Source organism: Xenopus laevis, chromosome 8S, assembly GCF_017654675.1.
Source record: "Xenopus laevis strain J_2021 chromosome 8S, Xenopus_laevis_v10.1, whole genome shotgun sequence".
In the NCBI taxonomy this organism is placed as follows: Eukaryota; Metazoa; Chordata; class Amphibia; order Anura; family Pipidae; genus Xenopus; species Xenopus laevis.
Genome location: NC_054386.1, coordinates 35,728,854 through 35,743,819, shown reverse-complemented (window position 1 = coordinate 35,743,819; position 14,966 = coordinate 35,728,854). Strand labels below are relative to the sequence as shown.

The 14,966-nt window shown below is 43.6% G+C and overlaps 1 protein-coding gene across 1 annotated transcript; it reads right to left on the bottom strand.

Annotated features, from left to right (window-relative positions):
• Positions 1-2,863: 2,863 nt before the first annotated feature.
• Positions 2,864-12,033, bottom strand: plp2.S (proteolipid protein 2 S homeolog). Its single transcript, NM_001096859.1, has 5 exons — positions 11,872-12,033; positions 9,005-9,160; positions 8,451-8,546; positions 6,629-6,719; positions 2,864-3,298 (listed from the first exon to the last, which is right to left on the bottom strand). Exons 1-5 carry the CDS (start codon positions 11,965-11,967, stop codon positions 3,279-3,281), a joined length of 459 nt encoding a protein of 152 aa, NP_001090328.1. The 5' UTR covers positions 11,968-12,033; the 3' UTR covers positions 2,864-3,278.
• Between the last annotated feature and the right edge of the window lie 2,933 nt (positions 12,034-14,966).

Sequence of the window (14,966 nt, the reverse complement as noted above, 5' to 3'; positions counted from 1 at the left end):
TGTAGCTGGTTTTATACAGATTCAGGCAGGGTTGTAAAAGCACACCTATAACAAAACAAGTATATATTATATTATATATATTATATATATTAGTAAGAATGGATAGTCTTTGCAGAGCAACAGCTGTAAGCAGAGAGTGCCAAGAATCTTAAGTGTATCGAAAACAGGCTACTATATGGTAGTAATGGATTGTTATATTGCAAAATACATAACAGTGACACTTTGGGGGTTATTTATTAAAGTCTGCATGTCAAAAAATCGAAACATTTGAGGTTTTTTTACTATACAATCCGAATTTCTAGTGGAGATTTTTCGAGATTTGTTATACAGCGAGGATAGAAAAAGTCCAAATCCAAAAATCCGGCATCTCAGACCGGGCAATGTTGTATATTAGTGAATGGGAGAGGTCCCTACCCTATTTCAAAGTTTATGTGGTCTGCGCTGGAATTAGCCTGAAAATCTGACTATTTCGGACTTTTTGGGCAAAAATCCTAAAAATTAAGGCTTTTTGGGAAAAAGTCAGAAAAAATTGTACAATTTGGATTTTTGCTTGATTTTATCTTGATTGTTCCCAATCCGAAAAAAAAACCTGTTTTTTAAATAATAAGGAGACATCATGGATTCTAGTTTGGTTGGACTTTTTTAGTTAAAAAAAAATCCGATAAATTTGGATTTTGATAAATAACACCCTTTATGTCATGGCTTCCTCAACATCAGCTATTGCTGACAAATAAATCTCCCAAACTGCAAACAGCAGGAGAAGGATTCTGGAAACTGTAGTTTAATAACTGGGGAGCCTTAGGTTGTGTTAAATATAATGGGCTCCTGTCACCACTGGGGGCACCAGTGCAAACCATGATAATATTATGGGGCATAGTTAAGCTGCACTACATTATGGATTGGTGTGCATGCTATTCTAGAGTGATTTGCTGCATGGTGTTAATCATACTTTCAGAATGCAAAAAACCCCAAAAAACTTAATGTTCGTGCTAATTGATTTCCTCCGGCCCCACAGGTCTGTACTCAGGAGAGTAGACACCTGCTGAATGCTCCACCTTGGGGGCAAATTCACTAAAGGGTGAATTTCGCCAGTGAACGCTCCACCACACTTCGCCATGCGTAAATTACGCTAATTCACTAAAATGCAAAGTTGGGCTTCAGCAGCCGAACGCTGGCGAACTTTCACTAGTGTTAATTTGTCATTGCGACCATTTCTTAGCGATCTTTCACTAGCATACATTTCTGCCTAGCGAAACTTCGTTAGTACTCACAATTAGAATTGTCAATTTGAATTGGGCCGGTACATATAGGTCATACTGTATAAACGTCTTTATTAGAGATGTTGATGCAAATGCTTTAAGTGACTACTTATTATAACAAATGTCCAAGGAAGCAAAATAAAGACAAAACAGATCCTCTATTATCCTAGACATGAGTCCACCCTAAAACAAAAGTGGCATGCCCCTCGAGTGATTGGGAAAAAAGGCAATCCCGCTTTAAAATATGAAAAAAAATGTATACAACTTTTATGACTTTCTGGCATACAGGATATGATGTCACTGACATTGAGTAGGATGTAGCTTCATCTTATCAGTTCGCCAGGTCTACGGTGGAGTAGGAAACTCTGGCAAAAGAGGTAACGTTCTGTAAAATTCGCACTGAATTTGTGGAGTAAAGATTGTTTGCCGGAGTCGATGCCTGTAAATTGGTGATGTCCCTGTGGATGATATTTCTGGCAAATTTTCGCTAGCGATGAACACTTCACCCTTTAGTAAATCTGCCCCCATGGTCTCTGCTACCTGGGTCACAGGGCAAAATAAAATCAATTTATCTCACCAAACCTCAATAGCACTGTGGGTATGTACTCTAAGGGGCAAAATCACTAAGCGCCGAAGCGCCTAACGCTAGCGTCAATTCGCTAGCTTTGGTCATTTTCCTTACTTCGCAAATTCACTAACGAACGCTGGCGTAAATTCGCTAGTGTTACTTCGCACCCTTACGCCTGGCGAATTTTCGCAACGGACGTAACTACGCAAATTCACTAATGCGCGCATTGTACTCAACGCTACCTTTTACGCTAGACTTCCTTCGCCACCTCAGACCAGGCAAAGCGCAATAGAGTAGATAGATTCAATTGCTTCAAAAAAAGTTCAAATTTTTTCTAAGTCCCAAAAAACGCTGTCGTTTTTTCTATATTATGGGTGATAGGCTGAAAAAGATCGAAAAAACTTTTGGGGCTCCCCTCCTTCCCCCCTAAATTTCCTAACTTATGGCAACTTAACTATACAGTGGGCACATGTGTAGACCAAACATTTTTTATTATTTGATGTTTTGAAGGTTTCCCAGGCATTTGTAGTGATTGTACGTATTCCTCCATTGAAATTTGAATTTGGCGCCGTATGCAAATTAACCATCGCTAGCGTAACTTCGCTTCGCTTAGCGAATCAACGCTAGCGCAACTTCGCAATCTTACGCTACCCCTGAGCGCAACTTCGGATTTTAGTGAATTGCGGAGCGCTGGCGAAACTACGCCTGGTGAAGTGTGCCGAAGTGCGGTGAAGTTACGCCTGGCGCAACTACGAATCTTAGTGAATTTGCCCCTTTAGGTAGATTACCAAATCAGGTTGAACAGCAGTGCTAACAGTGTGAAAGAAGCCAATTTTCATTGGAGTAAAGGAATTTTTATGTGTGACTGTTACCAAGCAGAGACGGACACAGTGTATTTATTCTAGCTGAGGCTTCTGTTTAAACAGCTGGAGTGCAGTGTAGGCAGAATCCTATGCCAGCTCCTGTTAAGGGCATTGTGTTGTCGGTGGCTGTGTTTGCCTGTGTCTTGGCTTTCCCCACACTGAAAACACAGTCAGTTATTCACACGTTTTATTGTTTGTGATACATGTAATATAAAATATAAAAGCTCAAGTAAATGTCTAGCTAACGGTGACAAAGTAGTTTAGTGATATTTTATTAAGCCGCAAAACCTTTCATTGACGCTCCCTCCCGGTTACCTCTTGCACCCTGTCATATATATACATGCTCCCTTCTGCTTTAACACCCAAACACGTACAATAGGAAATTCCTGCCTGTGTGGAACTGCAACTCCTAGTTATGGGATTCTGGGAGTTGTAGTGTGTCAACAGCTTGCAGGCTGGTCGACACACGTGTGCTGTAACAATCTCTGCAGAAAGGCACTGCTGTTTCATCACCGGCGGCTGCGTGGGAGGGCTAAGGCATAATTATGTGAGTGGCAAGGGGAAGTCTTCTGCCTGTAGCACCGGGGGTTAAACACCTTCCTGGTTTTCTGAAAACAAAAGAAATATGAGTATGAATGAATGGTATGAATACAGCATGGTCTAGAGCAGGGCTGTCCAACTGGCGCCCCCCCCCCCCTTATGTGGCCCTCCACAACAAAGTCTGCCTGCTGTGTCTGTTTACCATTTGTAAGATTTAAAAGGTATCACTACAAAGATTAACTGGCCCCTGCATTGTTTTAAACCTCAAATTCAGACTGTTATCCCCTGTGTTGTTCACACTTGTGACACTTCTATTGTTTATATCCTAAAGGCCTGTACTGGGAGCAGGGTGCAACACAAGGGAGGGATTCTAGCACCAAAGGGGTTGACTTCTCCTTTAATTTTTTTCACATATGAGTGGCATCCCTGCCAGGCCAAGGTAGTTTGGCAACCTAGGCAAGAGCTTTAATCAGCGCCCCCCTATCCTGCATTACCATTTCCCTCCTTACCATGATGGTTTTTAAATAAAGAAAGCAAGAAAATGTACAACACTTTTTCATTACTGCCCCCTGTACCAGCAAGCCCAGCAGTCATCCATAATACTGCCCCCCATACCTGTGCCAGTAGCCATCCATTATACTGCCCCCCATACCTATACCAGCAAGCTCAGCAGCCATCCATCATACAGCCCTCCAGCAGCCATCATATTGCCCCAATATTTACCTGTGCCAGCAGCAGCCAAAAATAAATCTGATCACATCATATCACCCACAAGTATTTATGTGCCTGTGCCATTGCCCAGCCCAGCAGCAACAGCAAACATATGGCCCCCAAATCTGTACCTGACTGTGCCAGCAGGAAGCTTCACACTTTCACAGTAATAGAAAGAATGTCTTCAGTTCAGTGCAACTGTGCAAGGCTGAGAGCAGCAAGTGCGAGTCACACTAAGCAGACCCCATTAAAAGTGCGCCCCTCAATGATGGCGTCCTAGACAGCCGCCTACTCTGCCTACCCCTAGTTCCGGCCCTGATCCCTGCAATGAGCACCAACCATCTGGTTTTTGGTGTGCTATTAATGTGGACATGGTCTTGCGGTAACATGGGTGTGGTTTAAAGTGGGTGTGGTCTAGAAACAGGGAGTGGCTAACACTGGCTTCCATTATCGGCCCTCCACCATGTAGATTAGCCAAATTCCATCCCTCTGTACCATATAAGTTTGACAGCACTGGTCTAGAGCAGTGTTCCCCAACCAGTCGATCACTAGCAAGCGGTTTCTCACTAACCAATTGGATGTTGCGCCCAGTGGCCTCAAATCAGGTGCTTAGTTTTGAATTCCAGGCAAATTTTGGTTGCTTAAACAAATCCGAAACAGAGCCTCCTGTAGGCTGCCAGTCCATATAGGGGCTACCAAATAGCCAATCACAGCCCTGATTTGGTACCTCCAAGAACATTTCTCAAGGTTGTGGACCCCCTGTTTAGAGCTTCTACCCACCCTAGACAGTGAAAGTTAAATTACAGAATGTGATGTGGCAGATCACTCACACCCACTGAATATTCCGATAGTGTTTCTGATTGCAATGCCAAAGGGGCTGCCATATACAGCCAATATACAGGTATAGTACCTATTATCCAGAATGCTTGGGACCTGAAGCTTTCGAGATAAGGGTTTTTTCGGAAATTTGGGTGACTATATATATTATAAGTAATTTGAACATTAGTTAAACCCAATTTTTGCCTCCAATAAGGATTAATTATATCTTCATTGGGATCAAGTGCAAGCTACTGTTTTATTATTTCAGAGAAAAAAAATAATTTTATAATACAGGTATGGGATCTGTTATCCAGAATGATCAGGACCTGGGGGTTTTCCCAGATAATGGATCTTACAGTAATTTGGATCTTCATACCTTAAAGGGGTTGTTCACCTTCCAAACACTTTTTTCAGTTCAATTGTTTTCAGACTGTACACCAGAAATAAAGACGTTTTTCAATCACCTTCCATTTTTTATCGTTTTTTCAAAATATAAGTTTAAAGTTTAATGTTCGTGTCGCTGGTGTTTGAGTCTGGCAGCTCAGTAATTCAGGTGAAAATTCACCTGAATTTATCAAATAAATGTTTCAATTTAGAACAGTTTACAGGGCCCGCATCACAGAATTCTGAGCTTTTGTATACTGTTTCTGGGTATATTTTTAATTCATATATTAAGAGCTTACAATCCTAGAAGCAATTTGCATGAGCAATAAAACAGCATCTCTAGCTACTACAAATAGATAGAGTTCTGGCAATATGTTTGGGTCCTTACCCTGGCCAATAAAAAGGAGAATTCATTAATTTGGTACCCAATGTGTATGGGCATCTCAAATCTCTCTCCCTTCTACCCATGTCCCTTCTAGACTTATAGTGGTACTTGACAGAAGTTCAATCACTGATTAACATGAATTACTATAAGACAAGTACTAATCCACTTGTGCATCAGTGCTGATCCCGATGTTTCCATAACTGTTATGAGAGTCTCTATCACTTGTGGGTGTCAGGTAAGGAGCCCTCTTAGCTAATAACAAAGATACAGATAAATGAAAACATTGCTGTATCTGCCATTCAGCCACAGGTCCAGCAGAGCAGCAAATACCCCAAGTCCCACTCTGTTTAATCATTTTCATTCCAAGTCTTCCAGGAAGGTGAGCCCAGTGACTTTAAGCCTCACATTCTTGGTGCTTATGTTTTCTTTGATTCGGCCAAGTCCTGTTGCTACACAGCATTGCCAGAATACAGCCCTATCTTCCAGCCAAGCGTTCACTGCCTGTTCTTATCACTTCTCCAGCACTGTTTGGCCTTCCACTCCCCATATCCCTTTCAGCTTGTTACTAATATCACTGCCAAGGTGAGTCACCCCACCGTCTGCTGCCAGCGACCCCTCCACTTCACTCACATTTCTGTTCTGAATCAAAAACATTACTCCTCATCTTTAAAGCCTTTCCCAGCATGGCTCTTCCAATCCCAAAATAATTGCCTTCTTTCCAATTATAATATTCACTCCTCCCTCATTAACATCTTTATCACCCACAAACCTTCACAGGAACCACACCCAAACCCAACAACTCTTTTCTTGGCTATATATGCCTTGCCCACCCACTGCCTGCTTTCTAGTACTGCCCATGTAATAAAAGTGTATTCCTAATCTCCCTTTGATAACACTCCTTATCTCACCTAACATTCCAGCTACTCCACCCACTTCTCAATCACTCTTTATATACTGTATGTGGCACACTTACTTCTGGAATCGATATCCGCATCTAAATTCTCTTTTTAATAAAACTGCACATTTTTGAAGTACAAATCCAAACACGATTTTTTGATGAGTAGAATTAATCAGATCTCTAAACAAGGCAATTTTTTACCTGTTGGAACTGATGTGTGGGCTTTTCTCAGGAGCGGTATAGTGGTGTATCCATCGTAACCAAATAGGATTCCAGCTAAAAGTCCGAAAACCTGCCAAGAACAAGATCAGTCCCAATGAATGATGAGGGATTTGTGAATAAAAACCTCCCTGGGCTGAATACAACATGCAACATAGAATATTGCTACTTCCTTCATGCTTGACTTTGATTGGTTGCTTGAAAAGACTGTACTGACCAATTAGTGATTTTAAAAAAAAACATACAATCTGTGTGGTTTCCTTTCTGATCAAAGCAATGCCACTCTAATCTTCCGCTGACCATACAGGCCGAAATCTCTTGGCAAGGTTGCCAATAAGTGAATATTTGCTTGGTTATAGTCACCCGAATGGTGTCCCAAACTGGGCCTACAGGCTAACAGTTGGATTACATAGGGACTGTGAAGACAGAAGTTAAAATCACAGGCATTAAATGGGTTGTTCACCTTGGAGTTAACTTTTAGTATGATGTAGAGAGTGATATTCTGAGATAATTTACAGTTGGTTTTCATTTTTTATTATTTGTGTTTTTTGAGTTATTTGTAGGTTATGTAGGTTACAGGTAGGTTATGCATTCTGAATAACAGGTCCCATACCGGTAGCAGCTGGTTCATTTTTGCTGCCCTAAGGCTATAGCCAGACGGGGCCAAAATCAACCTTCTGAAATTCATAAGGCTGATTTCATTGCCTGACCGCTAGTAGTGTCCTCTTGTTTCGTGTCCCTTGTGTTGGCTCGGTGTGAACTTACTCAACAGATTTCGGAGCAAAATGTGTTTCTTGTCCGATATTCGCTGAGTGTGTACCTGAGGGGCACCCAGAGCCGACAAGGCTTCCAGATGAGAAACAAAAAGAGGCCACTGCTAGTGGTCGGGGGCTGAAATCGGCCTGCAGATTTCAGAAGGCTGATTTAGCAATAGCCTAAGTCTCTCCACCACCACTATTTTTGGAATTATGCATTGACCCTTGCTGCCAATTCAACTGCACGATTGCTAGTCTTGTAAACAAGATAACATAGTTATCACATAATAAAGTTTGTGCTGAAATACATTTATCGCATTTTAGCCCCAGACAATGTGTTTTGTGGCTATTAGTTAAAGTGCAGCAATGCTGCACATGGGAGGGACTGTGAATATTATATCCTGAAAACCAGTAACAGTGCAGTTGGCTCACTGCTGCTCACTCACCTACAGGCTTAATTTGCTGCAATTCAAAAAAAAAAGACCCAGGCCTAGGGCGGCAGTATTTTAGGGATGGCATTCTGCCCAGCTGCATTGCAAGGGGTTCGAAAGCACTGGGAACATGTGTGATATTTGGCAGCTCTTTAAATCTCCTGCACCCCTATCACTGTGCTCTGGACCCTATTGCACTATACTGCTGGTTTGTCTGGGTCATGTATAAAGGCATAAAACGCATGCATCCTTTTGTACTGTATATTTGCCTCTGTGCTGATTCCCAGCCTCTGCACGAGTGGCCTCAAAATCAACTGGGGTATTATTAATACTAATAATATTAATGGTTTAGCCAGTACTAAAAATGTATGAAGCCCATCTCTTCCAATGCATCACTGCCATGAAGCAAGATGGGAATCTTGTCTCAGACGGCAGCACCTTGCGGGTTACCAGAGGCAGCAAAAAGCTGTTCCTGGTCAATTTAAGAGCCGAAATTCTGATTTTGAAATTGGAATTTCAGCTCCTCTAGTGCAGAGATGGCCACTGTGCACTCTGTACTTAGTAATGCGACCTGGAAAATCTGCTTCAGGGCAGCCAGGGTGCAGAATAGTTACTTACCGCTCCTGCTATGCCAGCTCCATCGCTACGACTGAGCAACGTGATAAGGGACGTGATGAGGAAGAGTAGACATGCAACGGCACAACGCAGGAAATCCTGAACACAGGCACAGAGAGAAGAGTTACAGTCATATTTGTGCTAAATATCAAGCACACAATAATTTGCAACGCAGTTGCAGTTTGCCGCACAAATAAAAGCAGTTGTTGACTGAACTGACGATAATGATGCTTGTGTCCAAAGTTGCTACTTCTGTAAAGTTGCATTGGATGGTGATTGCACTTAATTGTATGGATGCAGTAGAACCCTGAAATTACCTTCCCCCTCAAGCTGGCAGTAGCTCCAGAGTTCCAAGGATCAGGTGAACACACCATTAGATGCCAAGCACCAAAAATTACGGGATTCCAACCACTGCATCCAATTTACCACTCCCCCTTGTGGCTGCAATTACTCTAGAATTTTTTGGTGAAATGATGCCTTCTGGTTACCCTTCCTTATTCTTTCTGCCCTAGAGATACGACCTCTCCCACCCAGATAATGGTATAAGCAGTACTCACACTCCATCCCCAGTGAATGAAGGTCAGCTGTTTATCATATTTGCCTGCAAAGACAACAAAATATATGATGCAGAATATGAGTTCAATGACAGCAACTGCGAGGTACCCGGCAACATTAGAGGCTCCATAACACACCACGATAACAAAGCACAGCACCTGAAATCAGAAGAACACTCAGTCAGGCAATTGGGATAAAGATATTTTAGACAATGCCCTGCACAATTGGCTCTCAAGCACAAGTAAGTCTGCTCTTGGCCTGATTTGGCCACCCAGGTGATGGAATAAGTCAGGCTGATCCAATCCAGTCAAACATCACATTTGGATTAGACCAGTTTGTTTGTTGGCCACCTACATTTGGTGGTAGGGTTCATGCATGAAGGGGATACTCTTATTGTAGGGCTATGGCAGTAAAGAGTTACCCGGTGATTGGCTGTAGGTTAGAGGCATGACATCATTAAATATGAGTACAGAATTCAAGCAGGAAGGGGTTACATAGTGATTGGCTGTAGGGTTTAGAGAGGACAGTTACATACAGAGTTCAAGGAGGAAGGGGTTAAATAGTGATTGGCTGTAGGATTTAGAGAGGACAGAGTTACATAAAGAGTTCAAGCAGGAAGGGGTTACATCGTGACTGGCTGTGTGGTTTAGAGAGGACAGAGTTACATACAGTGTATAAAGTTTAAAGGGGAACTAAAGTCTAAAATAGAATAAGGCTAGAAATGCTGTATTTTGTATACTAAACATAAACTTGAAAGTATGATTGTTTCCCTGCAGAGAAGCTAGGGACCGTTTCCTATCTGCAGAAGTCAGAGCAAGTAAAACAAAGTGGGAATTTCACTGCGTACAGTCAGGTTTATTATATAAACGGTACACATTTTAATTAAAGTATATTAGAGATAGGTTTCTTTTTCATTAACGAAAGTAAAAAGGGGATTTTATTTTTTTGACTTTACATCCTCTTTAAGAAAAGGGATTACACAGTATATGACCGTGGGGCTCAGGCAGGAAGGGGTTAGCTGCTGTACTGATGTGAGTGACAGGTAAGGTACGAGAGGGGAAGGAAAAGTGAGAGCTGTGTGTTGTGCCACTGTGACAGTCTGATTAAACATACAGACCAGATGTGCCCATAAATGTGCAGCACGGAGGTGCTCAGGCTAAAATGTACAGAACCCATGTGTCCAGGGTGTGTCAGGAAGGGACTGAGAGCTGCTGCTGGATTACTCATTCCTTCCTGCAGCTCTGTATATATATGCGTGTGTATATATGTGTGTATATATATGTGTGTGTATATGTGTGTGTGTATATGTGTGTGTATATGTGTGTGTGTATATGTGTGTGTGTATATATGTGTGTGTATATGTGTGTGTATATATGTGTGTGTGTATATGTGTGTGTATGTGTGTGTGTATGTGTGTGTGTATGTGTGTGTGTATATGTGTGTGTATATGTGTGTGTATATGTGTGTGTATATGTGTGTGTATATATGTGTGTGTATATGTGTGTGTATATGTGTGTGTATATGTGTGTATATGTGTGTGTATATGTGTGTATATGTGTGTGTATATATGTGTGTGTATATGTGTGTATATATGTGTGTGTATATATGTGTGTGTGTGTGAGTGTACAGGGGTACAGTAAGGTCACTGTGTGTGGGGGGGGGCTGCAGGAATTCGGTTAGGCCTCAAGTTTGACTACATAAAAATAATGATCAGTAACATTTACTCTTGCTTCTGATGACATTGAGAGAACCCTAAAATTACTGGCACAGCAGCTGTTAAGACAATCACAACTCCCAGCAGGCTGCCATGGATACTGAAAGCTCAGTAACAACTGGAAACTCACTGGTTGGCGGGGGCTGCAGATCTGCAGCCTAAATTATAGTAATTGGGGTCCTGAAAGTTAATTTATTCATCACCCTGTCACCACTAAGACAAGCCTGTTTCCGACAGCTGCAGGGTTGCCGGGAGTTCTGTTTAAGGGCTGATTTTACAGCACAACTATAGATAATGAGAATAACAGTATCATAAATGTTGCTGCACCTTCTCTTGATCTAATTCCACAACCATTTTACAAAGGTCTGGCATTTTCTGCCTGCAGACCTCCAGCTGTAGCTGAACTACAACTCACCGCTACACAGGAAATCACTGCTGCTTACATTGGGGATCAGATAGGATCTGTGCAGCCACTGGGACAGAATGCTCTGTTATACAGATAGCCAGAATCTCAGCTGCCATAAAGCAGGACAGGACTGCTGCTGACAATGGGGATCTGTTCAGCCACTGGGACAGAATGTTCTCTCTGTTATACAGATATAGCTAGAATCTCAGCCATAAAGCAGGGCAGGACTGCTGCTGACAATTGGGATCTGTGCAGCCACTAGGAAGGAATGCTCTGTTATATAGATAGCTAGAATCTCAGCTGCCATAAAGCAGGGCAGAACTGCTGCTGACAATGGGGATCAGATAGAAACTGGCTGAAATCAAAAAACCCATGTGCCCAGCAACAGAGCAACTTTCGGTATCCCCCTTGTCAAAAGAACCCATTGATAAAGTTTACCAAGTAGAGTTCTACTCTGTAGCCCCTTCAGCTACTGCAGAACCTCTTGCAAAGAGCAGCCACTATTCTGACAGTTGTGCGTTGCCAAAGCAACACGTTCACTCGCCCAAGAGGTTCTGCAGCAGCTGCGACTCAGGCTCCACCAGCTGTCCTTGCTTAGGTATTCTTCGTTGCTTTGTTTCAAATTTCACTGTGGGAAAGCGGGGAGCAGCGACAAGCAAGGGCCACACAGGGAAGCAAAAAGCGCCAGTAGCGGTTACAGGTGAGGGGAGTAGTGGGTGCAGGGGGGGCGCTGCCCGGCCGGCTCTTACCGTCTCCGCGGCGAGGATGATCCCTTTCCTGGTGCGCAGGTAGGAGCGGAACAGGCTCATGCAGCTCTCGCCGCCCTGGGGTCCGGGGTCGGACATGCTGGCACCCTGTATGGAGAGCGATGCGAGTCAGTGTGGGGAGCGGCTGCAACGAGCTGTTGTGGGCTGGATACAGGGTGTGTCTGCTTCCCTCCAGCTGCCATTCCGTGTATGGAGAAGGGGGTTGGGGCATGAGTGCCACGGCTGCTGTGCCAGCCCCTTTATAGAAAGAGAGAGAGAGGCACAGGCTCTGGGCACTTTCCTACAAAAGTTTCTTAGTGGAGACAGGGAGGGAGTCACTGTAGAGGAAGGAGAGACCCTGCCATTGCTGGGGGGCTGGGCAGAAGATATAATGGGCCAAGGGGGCCCATTATATCTTCTGTTACCTTTCAGAATCAAATTAATGACACTGACTTTCAAAGCACTTCACAACTCTGCTCCACCCTACATCTCTGAACTCATCTCTATATACTCACCCACTCGCTTACTACGCTCCTCTACTGACCTGCTACTCAACTCTTCTCTCATTACCTCCTCACATGCTCGCATTCAAGACTTTGGAAGGGCTGCACCCCTCCTCTGGAACGCTCTCCCACGATCTGTCCGACTTTCTCCCAACCTTTCTGCTTTCAAAAAATCTCTGAAAACGCACTTCTTTCGAGAAGCCTACCCTCACTCTGCTTAACTACCAAACGCAACACCACATACAACACCACATTTCTCACCCACTTACTTCGATCTTGCCCACTCCCACACCTTGTGTATTACTCCCTTCCCTTTAGACTATATGCCTATGCATAGGGCCTTCCTCACCTCTTTGTACCTGTATTGATTGTGATGTTTGTTACTCCATATATTCTATGTATGTAATTCATGTGATGTAGTTGTATAATCACAGTTACTTTACAGTGCTACGCAATATGTTGGTGCTATATAAATACATGTTAATAAAAATAATAATAAAAAGGGGGCACTGACATATAAGCAGCTCAATTATTCTAACTTATTGCCAAAGGGGGCCCTAACATGATTTTGCTCGGAGGCCCCTGTGATGGGGGGTTTGGGTAACAGTAGAGGAAGAAGCCCCTGTACTGCTGGCATTGGGTAGGACTTATGGGGGACACTGAGGCATTAACTAATAAACATTCCAATTCTTATAATTGCCTTACTTTCAAAATATAGAGGGGCATAAAATGATTTTGATTTGGGTCAGGCCTGATCATTCTGATTGATAAACAGTTGAATTACAATTGTTTTATTCCCAACATTTAGTAGTGTGGGGGGGGGGGGGGCTCTTGTGATTATACATCCCTCACATCCAGACTTCTAAACAGCAGCTGCCATGGTTCTCCTGCACGTGTCTGACCACCATGGGGGGGGGACAGTTGTTGTGGGCCCTGTGGATTTTTGTGGCTTAGGTGGGCCATGCCGCACTTACTTGTTCAGCCAGGCCCCCCTGTTTTCAGAGAGCTGCAGACTTCGGAAGGGAGGGTGGGAGCTTACATGCCGGCATAATTTTGAGCTAGCAACTTTTCTTTACTGCAATTGGTCACTGAAGTCTAAGTCTAAGAAAGCTGCACTGGGATTGGATAGGCTAGAGGGTAGTTTAAACTTGACCCATCTATTCCCTGTGCAGCTGTACCGGGACGTAAGGTGGTCATAACCACTCCGCTTGTTTGGCGATGTCACCAAACAAGCAGATCTCTCCCCGATATGTCCACATTGAAGTGGGCGATATCGGGCTGATCCGATCGTTGGGCCTTAGAGCCCAACAATCGGATCAGAACGGAGGCCAAACAAGTGGTCGGATCACGGGACCACATCAACGAAAAGATGCGGCCGCGATCCGGGGGGATTTTTTACTTTTGCCCAGATATTGATAGAGAAAGCACGTCGGGGGGCTCTATACACGGGCCGACTTCTTCTGTCGGCAACTTTTATCGGCCCGTGTATGTGGGCCTTTAGACTTCAATGACCAATCAGCAGTACAGAAAGAGTCACCTAAACTCTCACCTTCCCTTCTGAAGTCTGATGGCAATCACATATAAAATGCAAATGTACATAGAATTAGAGGTGATTTGGGGCTGAAATTTGCTAATCCATGTAAGATGTGGGTCAGACTGGGCTGGGTTCCTGTGCTCAATAATACCCTCCCTGGTGAACTTGCAGCATCCCTCCACCCATTCTGGCATTATCAGAGACGGGCACTGGTCATCACAGTTCCCTTCTCAGCCTCTCAACACACTAGTCATTTTAAAGCTTACACACCACAACCCTTTTTCCAACGAAAGCATGTGTGGCCAGGTAAGAGTTAAACAGCAAACAAGAGAGGAGGGTTGCTCCCAAGATATGGGTCTCCCCAGTGCCCCCACCCTTTGCTGAGTTTGGATGCCAGAGGTAGCAGCTTATTGTGGAAAGGTCGGATGTCACTTCCCACTTGGCCCAGGAATGTGCTGTCTCCCTACAGCAGTAGTAGGATAAAATACACTGCGCTCCTTTCTGCTGTACAAATATTCAGCCTCCCTCACCATAAGTGAATAAAGCAATGTCACTCTTAGGGTGGTGGCACACAGGGAGATTAAGTCGTCTGCAATAAATCTGCGCTTCTGTGGGAGACATATCTCCCTGACATGCCTTCCCACTTGCAAGAATGTGAATGGCCAACGGAATGGCATATGTATTGCTTTGGTTTTCCAAAGTTTTCTAGTGAGTAGCGATGAGTGAAATTTTTCACTGCAAAAACAGACTCCAATTGGTGAAAATAAGTCACGAGACATAAAAAAAAATTGACGTGCCATATCGCATGACAAAAAACATTTTCCGCCCATACACTGGAAAGGCATTTCAGGGAGATTAGTAGCAAAGATTTATCGCAGGCAACTAAATCTCCCTGTGTGCCTCTGTGGACCTGAAATGCCAGGACCTATTTTAATTCTCAGTCCGGACCTGACTGCTTTCTATGGAACATTCCTGGCATGGTCAATTTTCATGCAGTTCCAAAAGAGAGCAGACACAGACTAATGGGCAGGGGGGTGGGTTGGTGCTCTGTTTTAGGCCTG

What these genes read in the sequence shown, in the direction of transcription:
- plp2.S (NM_001096859.1), bottom strand. Translation starts at nt 11,967, where the DNA reads ATGTCCGACCCCGGACCCCAGGGCGGCGAGAGCTGCATGAGCCTGTTC. An exon ending in TCATCCTCGCCGCGGAGACG is followed by an intron (nt 9,161 to 11,871) that starts GTAAGAGCCGGC and finishes TTCTGATTTCAG; the next exon opens with GTGCTGTGCTTTGTTATCGT. An exon ending in GAGCTGGCATAGCAGGAGCG is followed by an intron (nt 6,720 to 8,450) that starts GTAAGTAACTAT and finishes TGTTCTTGGCAG; the next exon opens with GTTTTCGGACTTTTAGCTGG.